The sequence below is a fragment of the Xyrauchen texanus genome, chromosome 2, assembly GCF_025860055.1.
Source record: "Xyrauchen texanus isolate HMW12.3.18 chromosome 2, RBS_HiC_50CHRs, whole genome shotgun sequence".
NCBI lineage: Eukaryota > Metazoa > Chordata > Actinopteri > Cypriniformes > Catostomidae > Xyrauchen > Xyrauchen texanus.
The window spans coordinates 25,126,116-25,138,179 of NC_068277.1; the positions used below are offsets into that span (position 1 = coordinate 25,126,116).

The 12,064-nt window shown below is 41.7% G+C and overlaps 1 protein-coding gene across 1 annotated transcript in view; it reads left to right on the plus strand.

Annotated features, from left to right (window-relative positions):
• LOC127663116 (tumor protein p53-inducible protein 11-like) overlaps positions 1-8,409 on the plus strand; it is a 47,146-nt gene extending 38,737 nt beyond the window's left edge. Inside the window, exons 4-8 of the mRNA XM_052154574.1 lie at positions 61-119; positions 252-300; positions 657-747; positions 5,104-5,205; positions 6,094-8,409. Of these exons, the coding sequence (XP_052010534.1) occupies positions 61-119; positions 252-300; positions 657-747; positions 5,104-5,205; positions 6,094-6,227 (435 nt within the window). The 3' untranslated portion in view covers positions 6,228-8,409. The remainder of the gene's footprint in view (positions 1-60; positions 120-251; positions 301-656; positions 748-5,103; positions 5,206-6,093) is intronic.
• The last annotated feature ends 3,655 nt before the right edge of the window (positions 8,410-12,064 follow it).

A 12,064-nucleotide genomic window follows, 5' to 3' on the forward strand; every position in this document is an offset into this window, starting at 1 on the left:
TGTTTTTTACATTAATCAAAAAATCTTTTCATAAATGAATAGAAAATGTTTGTTTTGCAGATCAGTCAGATGTTGGGTAATGAGATGAAATTTGCTGTACGTCAGCCCATTGGCCTCCGGTAAGCCTTTAAGACATGATCAGTCTCTTCATGTCTCTTTTCAGTTTTGCGTTTTGGCAGTCCCAAAGGTTTGGATTCATTTGAGTCTAATGAGAGGCCAGTTGATTTGATGTGTAGTTTCTCTCATTTCAGGCTTTGGCTCCTCATCTCTGCAGTGTTGTTTACCTCCACATCTTTAATGGTAGGCAGTTTTCTCAATAGGACTGGTGCTCCCTCTCTAACTTCATCTAACACACTTGCTTTTAGTACAAAATTAAGCAATAAGCTCTTTTATTGTATTTTATATCTTCATTTACATGCAGGATTATATAACCAGCAAATATCATGGAGGTACCACAGGTTACAACATAATTACTGCTAATTTCATATTGATCTTGCACTCAAGGGTCAGTATATAAGGTCAGTGAGAGTGAAAAGGCTGACTCTATGGGACTTCATCTGTTTCTTAGCTTGCTTATGGAGCTGCTGCATTTACACCTCTCTCTAGAGCTTCCATAACATTATAGTAATTAGCTGAAATTATTCTCTGTGTTCTAGGCACTGGCCTTCCCCACCCAACTCTACGAGATAATATTTGAGCTCACCACCACCAGGATCTCCATCAGACTCTACGGAGGAGCCCTTCTGTGTATGTTCTGCTTTACTAGACAGGTTTTTCTTTACGGGATACAAAGTAGCCTGTTTTGAGTAATATTAGACATACAATACATAGGCAGGTGAATAGTTTTAAGCCCGAAAACATGCAGTCTCACTTGCAAAAGAGTATGTTTAAATTAACTTCAGAGTTCGATATCAGGACTAAAACAATAATTAATCTTTTTAAAATGTCATGTAAAATATTTAGTCTGACTGAAATCATACTAGTCAGTTGTACACCTGGACACAGTCTTTCTTGGTAGTTAGCAGATAGGATGTTCTAAGCTTCTTGGAGAATTTGCCACCGTTCTTCTACCTATGTAGGCTGTCTCAATTGCTTCTTTCTCTTTATGTAATCCCAGACTGACTCGATGTTAAGTGGGGGGATCTTTGGGCGCTATGCCATCTGTTGCAGAGCTCCCTGTTCTTCTATTCTATTCCATTTGAAAACATAATGTCTGGGAGTCTAAAATGTATATTTCCTATTGACATACTGAAGCTGAATATAAACATTGATCAGCCACAACATTAAAATCACTGACAGGTGAAGTGAATAACATTTATTATCTTGTTACAGTGGCACCTGTCAAGGGGTGGGATATATTAGGCAGCAAGTGAACAGTCAGTTCTTGAAATTCATGTGTTGGAAGCAGGAAAAATTTGCAAGCGTATGGATCTGAGCAACTTTGTCAAAGGCCAATTGTGATGGCTAGATGACTGGGTCAGAACATCTCCAAAACTACAGGTCTTGTGGGGTGTTTCCAGTATGGCTTGGTTAGAACCTACCAAAAGTGGTCCAAGAATGGAAGACCGGTGAAGCGGCGACAGGGTCAGGGTCTGTTCTCACAGAAGAGCTACTGTAGCACAAATTGCTGAAAAATTTAATGCTGGCCATGATAGAAAGTTGTCCGAACACACAGTGCATCGCAGCTTGCTGCGTATGGGGCTTCGTAGACGGAGACCGGCCAGAGTGCCCATGTCCACCGCAAAAAACACCTACAATGGGCTTGTGACCATCAGAACTGAACCATTGAGCAAGGGAAGGAGGTAAGGAGGTGACCTGGTCTGATGAATCACATTTTCTTTTAGATCATGTGGACGGCCGGGTACGTGTGCGTTGTTTACCTGGGGAAGAGATGGCAGCAGTATGCACCATGGGAGGAAGGCAGGTTGGCAGAGGCAGTGTGATGCTCTGGGCAATATTCTGCTGGGAAACCTTGAGTCCTGGCATTCATGTAGATGCTACTTTAACACATACCACCTACATAAAGATTGCTACAGACCACGTACACCCCTTCATGGCAACAGTATTTCCTGATGGCAGTGGCATCTATAAACAGGATAATGTGCCCTGCCTCACTGCAAAAATTGTTCAGGTATGGTTTGAGGAACATGACAAAGCGTTCAAGGTGTTGACTTGGCCTCCAAATTCCCCAGATCTCAATTTGATTGAGCATCTATGGGATGTGCTGGACCAACAAGTCTGATCCATGGAGGCCTCACCTCGCAACTTACTGGACTTAAAGGATCTGCTGCTAACGTCTTGGTGCTAGACACCACAGGACACCTTCAGAGGTCTTGTGGAGTCCATGCCTCGACGGGTCAGAGCTGTTTTGGTGGCACGAGGGGTACGTACACAATATTAAGCAGGTGGTTTTAATGTTGTGCCTGATCGGTGTAAATTACCATCTTAAGACAAAAAGTGCCTAAAACATTTGCACGGTACTGTATATAATGCAATGGTAGCTCCACTTTGTCCTGCACACACGTTAATTGAATGGCAATTGGCCTTTGTGTTCTGGGCATGCTCTGAAAGAAAGTGGTGATACGTGGCATAGATGGACCGGCAAATTATTTTTTAAATGCCAAAAAGCTAGAAGAAGCAGGTGTTATTCAAAGCCCTAAACAGATCAGCATTTAATAGAGTGACTTCAAACAGAGCAATTACAGGGAAAGAAGATGAATGGAAGAAACAGCATCAATCTAGTCATGTGCCCACCTTCTGCGATTTTGAAGGACCTTCACTTCCTCAGCTGACGTCTTTCTTTTAAGTATTGGAATATGCATTGTGTTATCTAAACTTGGACAGACAGATGCATGTAAATGTACTGACTGCTAAAGAACAACTAAAGTTCTCCATTTGACATCTCCACTGACATTTTTTTTATCTGGCTACAGCTACCCCATTCAACTATGCTGCAGCTGTGATGTGCAAACATTTAGGGACAGTAACTGGTCAAACACAAAAGCTCAAAGGACGGAACTGCGGAATATTTAAGCATGTTACACACAAACTTGATTGACCCTTGTTTATGGCCCCAGCTGGCACTAAAATGGGTTTGATGGCTGTATGGCAGTACATCAGCCTATGATCTCACTTTCATTATGGCTGAATGGAAGCAAATCCTTCTAGCAATATTGATTCTAGTGCAATATCTATCATAGCAGTGTAAGATGGAAAATCTCCATGTTAATGTGCATGATGTACACTGAGCAGTTTCCACATACTATTGGCCATGCATTGTATATGTGCACAATTTCTGTTTCATTTGTACATAGTTCCACTATCCACTCCATCTCAGTCAATGCATAGCAAATTCATAATGTAAACATATTTGTGCAAGTCTGTCTCCCAATATTCATGATGTCTAGATGAGCTTTTTCCTACTGGCATATTAGTATATGATTTTAAGAGTTATGAATATTTTATACCTCTGTTTTAAAAATGGATGACTCCATATAATTCCAGTTAGCCACACATAGGGCAGGGCCTTTAGAGTGCTGGGCAGTGCTACAGCACTAGGACTGGTAATTACCCCCTGCTGGTCACAACAGTAGCACATACCAGGCACACCCCGTGCTTGAGCTTACAATCCGCCATAGGAGGTCCTGTAGTATAAAAGATTGCAGGGGTAGCTTATGGGTGTGTGAAAGAGACTGTTTTGTGGAAATTAAATCCCTTCCTTCCTCATGCACTTATTTAATTATGAATAGCAGTACATTTGTCTTTTCTCCATCATAGCTGACTATGGTAATGTAGCCTCTAATTCAGCAGAAATAATTTTTCCCATCCTCGTTTGTTTAGTTCAAGGCCTAGCGAGTTGGTAATGTTGGATATTATGCTAATGTGATTACATGCATTATCTATCTCGAAATGCTTAAGAGTATGCTATAACATCAGAGCCTTGTTGACTCTGAATGGAAGCTTTGCTGTATTTACTGAAAGTTCCCTGTGTACACATCAGGTTAGTATGCAAATTTCAGGAAAAACTTCTCGAGTTCCAGTAGTCTTTATAGTGTTTGACACCTGGTATAGTTTACAAATAATTAATATCCCTGTGGCACTGCAAGGTGTGAATGTTCTTCTGTTAGATCAATGGCCAGTTCAATGATGGGAATTACTCTAGCAAGGCTGGAAAAATAGTGCTGGCAGATGGCACTTGGCAGGGGTGAAGAAACAGCTACTCTCTATGTTATCCACATCCGCACTGTGGGAGTAGATCAGAAAGATTCTCCATGCTTTTCTCGGAGCAGAATCGGAACTCACAGCAGAATCCTCCTCTGATCTCGGGCCAGATTTCAAGCTTTAAATTCAGTTTTTAGGTGCTTCGTGGAGATTACTCCATATGTTTATTTGATGAGCTCCCTTAAATGTATCTACCTGACTTAAAACGATCTCAGACTTCATTGCTTAGCAAATGTTGTTGGCTAGTAACTGCTTACAAAAAGAAACAAGGGGTCTTCCTCACGGGGGCATTTACCAGCCTGAAAAAACTAATTCTTCATTGAGCCACATTAAATCTTAAAGGGATAGTTCACCAAAATATATTAAATTATGTCATAATTTATTCAACCTGATGTTGTTCCAAACCCATATGACTTCCTTTCATCTCTGGAACACAAAAGGATACATTTTGAAGAATGTCCCAGTCCCTCTTCTGTACAATAGCAGTGGATAGTGACTCAAGCTTTCAAGCTTAAAAAAGTAAATAAAATGATCATAAAAGTTGTCCATGCGAGCTGTGCGACATATTCCAAGTCTTCTGAAGAATATGATGGTTTTGGTGAGACAATATGAAGTTTAAGTCATTATTCATTCAAAATCTTGACGTTAGCTGTGCATTCATGCAGGCCCTTTGATTGAATAACGTTGGTGCTTTATTGCATCTTCACTTTAACTTCTAGAGCACCCCCGCTAATTTCAGAAGCAGCCTAAAAGATTTTGATCTGGAACCAGGCCTGCGTTTGTGAGTGCAGGAATGTGTGAGCCAGTTCTCAAGCACTCTCATGAATGTGCAATGGACGCCAATATTTTCCTGACTGACTGAGTGTTTCGTCATCTTAACAGGTATCTCATTAATCCTGTGGAATGGCTTGTACACAGCAGAAAAGGTCATCATTCAATGGACGCTACTTACGGAGGCATGTTATTTCGGGGTACAATTTCTAGGTGAGTGGAGGGTTTCTTCCTCTTTTCAGAGAAGAGTGGGCAGAATGGGTTATGGGTGTGAGAATGAAAAGTGACATTCAATCCTTATTCTACCCTTATTCACACACCATTTAAATTGTTTTAACCCCTTTGGAGTGTTAGCAGAGAAAGTCTGGACTACAATCTCTGTTTTTAAGACTATGCTGCCCTCTTATGGCAACCAACTCTCTTAAGAGTCCAATCTAGTCTGCCCATTATGGCACTGTTTACTTTACCACTGCTATAGCATGTATTTCCACAAGAGGGCAGCATATCGTTGTTTTTAAAATCATAATTATATCACTAAATTGCACGTTTTTTTGCAAGTCCCTTGTAAAACTAGAAAAAATTCTTGCTGCAAAAACATTAATTCCTTCAGGTTTTCCTATTTTATTGGACAAGGTTAGGCTCTTTTTCACTCTCCACTGGGAAAAAATATAAACAGAAGTAACTTTTTGTCACTTTTGTCACTTTTTGTGTGACAAAAATACATAATTATTCAATGAATATTTAAAAATAAACCGTTTAAAATATCTGAAAATGTATTTAGAACCGGTGAACCTGTTTTTCAGGAGGAACATTAAAGAAAAAGTTTACCCAAAAATGAAAATTCTTCCATCATTTACTCACCCTGATGTTGCTTTAAACCTGTATGGCAAAACAAAAAACAAGATGAATGAGAGGATGAGGATTGCGAATTTCCAGCTCCAAAAAACTAATAAAAGTAACATGACAATAATAAAAGTAGTTTATATGACAAGTATAGACTTCTTCATAGTGTGAGGAATAATCCCAAACTTAATACTTAAGACTGCTACTTTGCCTAACTTTGCAAATGAGTCTTTAAATTGTATACATGTTTTTTTTCAGTGACCTCCATCACTCTCCTGGAGATGGGCACTCTGTCCAACAGTGCAATTGTTCTTCTTCTTAGTGAAACCGTGTTCCTCCTCGTCACCTTGAGTTACTATCATCACCTCGGCCGCCGTCCCAAAAAGATCTAAGGGAGGCCAGCCACCCCGTGATTCTTGTGTTAGATGGATGGTTTGGCATCACAGAATTATTTGAATACAGTAGCTCCACCGCCTGGAGCTAATTAATTCACACTTCACTGAGAATGAGCCTCTTTTTGTGGACATTGTCTGTTAGGAGCATTTACTCTCATTAGATGGTCCTCAGGTTATGACCATTGACTTCATATGTTACATAAAGTGAGTTCACTATAGAGGCTTGTTTTTTTTTTATTTTTGGGCATGCATAATTGCCACATGGTGGGACTTATCTGGAATTTGGCACATAGCAGTCTGAATTTGGTTGCAAATACTTTTAAACTAACACTCCGATTTCCAGTGTAATCATGTTGGCTGAGCACAATAGATTCAGCTTGGTATTACCTACAACAATGCCACAACAACCAATAATGCCATACAAAGACTAGCAAAATGTTGAACATCAAAATGCACACATACAAAATGCTTAACAAATACAGAAAATACTGCACATGACTCAAATGTGCTACATATACATTTAGTTAAAAAATGTCTAAATGATGTATTATATAAATCATATAAATTCCAAAGTTTGAACACTGTAAAGACATTGTTTTGACATAATTTGATGTAATGTTGTATTAAAGGGAATTTAAAGGCATTCATTTTACAATGTACCTTTTTAAACTTGTAATTTATTACTGCCTCTGACAAATCTCTTTGGCATCAAACTAAGAAATTCTGCCCCTACCAATTTAGACATAATTGTTTTGTTAATTATTGACTGCTTTACATACCTAAGAGACATTTACGCTACAGTTGCTGAAGTACATAATGTAATTTATTAACTTGAAACGAGTTCCCTTTGAGTACAGATTGAAAGGTTACTAAGAAAAACTCTTATCGATAGAACAGATTTCTAAGGGTTATATGTAATTTCTCTATGATCTTCCATGTCATGAACTTAAATGTTACAAACAGTTTTGATCTCTAAAATGTTAAGAATTCAAGGAATAGTTGAAAAATGTTAATTATGCCATCATTTACTCACCTTCATGTCATTTAAACACTGAAATCTTACTCTTGTTCAAGTACATGCAAAAATGCTTTCTCAAGATGTGTTGCATCAAATTCGGATGTATCATTGATGTTAAAGCTGACAGAATATTCATTTTTGGATGATCTATTCCTTTAACAGCTGTAATTATGCAAAATAATGGTACATTTTTAAAACTGTATTTAGTGGGATGTACTTTATGCCTTTAGTGGTCATTGCATGAAGTCATACATTGCATATGGACAGTAGCTCTAAAATGTAGCACTTTTATAAATATAAAATATGTAAAAGAATCTCATTGAATGAGATGATTTTCTCATTAACATGTTCTACTATTTTAGAAAATGTTAGCATGTTGAAATTCTATTTACTTCTTGTGTTTACCCTGAAATAGTATAATGAAGTTTTAGCATCATTGTACTTTGAATATCATGCCCTAAACATGTTTGCCAACATCTGCTCATGCTGGTTATAGATGAATTCTTTATAGTATGTTATTCACAATCCAATTGTCCTGGTGTCATTCTTTACAGTATACTTCCATCTCTGAAATGTCATTTGAAGTGTTGACAGTTCTTCTCCCTTAGATCTTAGATACAGATACTACTTTTATTCTCCTGCTGTCAAATTCTGCGACACTTCTATTCCAAAAGAACTTCCAGTAAAACACACACATGGCTTTGTGCCAAACGGAAATCAAAGGACCTTATAAATATGGTATTTGGATATAGCAAGTTAAGCTGCATTTGTATTGGTCTTAGATTTAGCAATTTCATAATTGGATGTGCATCTGTGTATTTCTTTAGATCAACTGTTTATTAGTATATATTTACAGTAATTAGCAAGACATGATTTAATTGTGAAGTCAAAGCACAGATGATGATTGTACTAAAGACTTGCTAGATTTTTTAATCACTTTATTGAAAACATTTGAATGAGTCTGGAATGTGTAACACAATTTTTAACATCTGTAAATTTGCAACTTTTTTTGTATATGAAAAAATGGTGATTGCACTGTTAGTTTCAGAATCTTCATTACAGATTCTAGTTACGTTTTTTTGTTCTTTAATGTTTTTTGGAAATAAACTGTACATACATGTATAGCTAGTCTGTATCTACTTTTTGTAGAGAAAAGGTGAATGTGCTAAATAAATCTATGAAGTTTTTCAAATGAAAAAAGGTGTTCTTGGACTTCTTTTCTGCTGTCTACAGCCGCATACTCAATGTAATTCTTATCTGTAGCTAAAGAACAAGCAGAGCTGACTTTCAAATTAAAATCGGTGAGGTTAATATGTATTATCACAAACATATGCTTAAATCTTATTAAGGCCACTGAACCTTCACAGAACTCATGGTACATAGTACACTCAGTGTAAGTCTGCACTCAGGGGATTATGGGTTTTCAAAGCCTTGGACATCATAATTGTAGGAAATAAAGTTTGGTATACTTTGGTATAAACCACATGAATACAAATTTTACACTTCTTAAAGTGATAGTTCAACCAAAAAAGAAAATTCTCATAATTTACTCACCCGCATGCCATCCTAGATGTGTCTGACTTTCTTTTATCTGCTGAAAACAAAGATTTTTAGAAAAATATCTCAGCTCTTTAGGTCCATACAATGCAAGTAAATGGTGACCAGGCCTTTGAAGCTCCAAAAATCACACAAAAAAACAGCATAAGTAATCCATAATACTCCAGAAGACAAGAATTAAACCACTGAAGGGATATGTCTTTTTTTTTATTTTAGATCTCCACTTTCACATTCACATTCTTTAACACTGAATTAGTGAAAATGTATATTTAGTTGGAAAAAAAAAGGACTTAAATATTAATCTATTTCTCATCTACACTTATCATATTGCTTCAGAACACAATCATTAAACCACTGGAGTCTTATGGATTACTTTTGTGTGTGTGTGTGGGCATGTTCAAGTGGTTTACGAGGGCTTTTTTTTATATCACAAACTGGTAATTACGAGGGTGTTATGCTATAAATGTGGTTTATGAGGACATTTCTAGTGTCCCCATAAATCAAATCGCTTAAACATATGAAACAATGTTTTTTTGAAAAGCAGAACGTTTTTTGTGAGGGTTAGGTTTAGGGTTAGAGGATATAATCTATGCTTCATACAGTATAAAAATCATTATGTCTATGGAGAGCCCTCATAATGTTAGCTGCAGCAACATGTGTGTGCATGTGTGTGATTTTTGGAGCACCATTTACTTGCAATGTATGGACCTATAGAGCTGAGATATCTTTCTAGAAATGTCTGTGTTCAGCAGAAGAAGGAAACTCATACACATCTGGGATGACATGCGGGTGAGTAAATGATGAGATAATTAAAAATTTTGGGTGAACTATCCCTTCAAAACTTGACTCATTTTAAACTAGAAATGTAAAAATAAATTTCTTTTGCATTATTGTAATGCTGGGAAGTCAGGAGAAGGCAGACAGGAGGTGCGGATCCAAATGCAGGTTTACTAGCAAACTTGAATAAAATAAACAAACACAGGAACAAAAGAACAGTCCACAATGGGAAAATAAAACGAAAGAACGGACGAACATAAAGAAGCTACACGGGTTGGGGAAACATCCACGAAGGGCCGAACGAACACGAATAAACATCCAGAGAATAAGAGTACCAAGAGTGAACATCAGGGAGCGGGAACAGCGAGCATGAAACGACACATCAACATTCAACAATCGACAGTCACTAAACAAAGAACCAGGGTTTAAATACACAAACACAATGAAGACTAAACGAGACACAGGTGAGAACAATGAAGAGTGCAGGCAGAGAGAGAGGCCAGGAATTGTGGGAATTGTAGTTTATACACAGACAGTGAAACACGGGGCGGACAACAAGGAAAACGTGACATGGAATGTGACGTGCTGAGTGAAACAGACAACACGGGGCAGACAACACAGGAATGTGACATAAACGTGATGGGTGAAACAGAGAACATAGGGCAGACACACAGGAACGTGACATAGCCCCCCCTCAAAAGGACCGGATTCCAGACGGTCCTAAGAAAAGGAATAGAAAAAATAAACAAAGGTTCAAGGAGAGGGGGCCTGGACAAGGGGGAAAACAGACAGACCAAAGGGGCCACAAGGGACACAAAGACAGACTAAGGAGGCACAAGGGACACAGAGACAGACCAAGGAGGCACAAGGAACAATTAGGCAGTCCATGGGGGAAAAAGGGGCAATTAGGCAGTCCACGGGGGCACAAGGGGCAATTAGGCAGTCCACGGGGGCACAAGGGGCAATTAGGCACACCAGGAAGGCCGAGAGGGCAAGCAAGCAGTCTCTGGGGATGTGTGAAGGGAACCGGGTCAGGTGGCCTGGGGGGCGTCCACCGGGTAGGGACAGGTTTAGGAGGCCAGGGAGGTATCGACCGGGCAAGGACAGGTTTAGGTGGTCTGGGAGACGGCCACAATAGGGGGACAGGTTTGTATGTCCCTGGAGCTGGCCCCAAGGCAAGGGCCGGTTCAGGTGGCCTGGGAGGAGGCTGAAGGGCAAGGACTGGTTCGGGATGCCTGGGAGGCGGAGCCGTGGGAGGCGGAGCCGTGGGAGGCCCGGGAGGCAGAGCCGTGGGAGGCCCGGGAGGCAGAGCCGTGGGAGGCCCGGGAGGCGGAACCGAGGAAGGTGGCGCCGTAGGAGGCTCTAGAGGCGAAGCCCTGGAAGGCTCTGGAGTCTCTGGGAGCAGAGCCGTAGGAAGCTCGGGAGGCGGAGCCGTAGTAGTAGTAGTTTATTTATGGTAGGAGGCTCTGGAATCGCTGGGTGAAGAGCCGTAGGAGGCTCGGGAGGCGGAGCCGTAGGAGGCCCGGGAGGCGGAGCCGAGGGAGGTGGCGCCGTAGGAGGCTTTAAAGGTGGAGGCCTAGAAGGCTCCGTAGGCGGAGCCAAGGGAGGTTATGGCTTAGGAGGCTCAGAAGGCGGAGCTGAGGGAGCCACTGGAGGCGGAGCCGGGGGAGGCTCATGAGGCGGAACGGAAGGAGGCTCTGGAGGCGGAGCCATGGGAGATGGCGCCGTAGGCAGCTCTAGAGGCGGAGCCCTAGAAGGCTCTGGAGTCTCTGGGAGCAGAGCCGTAGGAAGCTCGGGAGGCGGAGCCGTAGGAGGCTCTGGAATCTCTGGGGGAAGAGCCGTAGGAGGCTCGGGAGGCGGAGTCGTAGGAGGCTCGGGAGGCGGAGCCGAAGGAGGCTCGGGGAGAAGAGCCGTAGGACGCTCGGGAGGCGGAGCCCTAGAAAGCTCTGGAGTCTCTGGGAGCAAAGCCGTAGGAGGCTCGGGAGGTTCTGGGAGAGGAGCTGTAGCCGCAGGAGGCTCGGGGGGCGGAGCCCTGGGAGGCTCGAGAGACTTGAGAGGCGGAGCCCTGGAAGGTTCGAGAGGCTTGAGAGGCGGAGCCCTGGAAGGTTCGAGAGGCTTGAGAGGCGGAGCCCTGGAAGGTTCGAGAGGCTTGAGAGGCGGAGCCCTGGAAGACTCGAGAGGCTTGAGGGGCGGAGCCCTGGGAGGCTCAAGAGGAGCCCTTGGAGGCTCGAGAGGCTTGAGAGGCGGAGCCCTGGAAGGCTCGAGAGGCTTGAGAGGCGGAGCCCTAGGAGGCTCGGGAAGAGAAGCCCTGGAAGGCTCGAGAGACTTGGGAGGCGGAGCCCTGGGAGGCTCGGGAAGAGAAGCCCTGGAAGACTCAAGAGACTTGAGAGGCGGAGCCCTGGGAGGCTCGGGAAGAGAAGCCCTGGAAGGCTCGAGAGACTTGGGAGGCGGAGCCCTGGGAGGCTCGGGAGGAGGAGCCCTG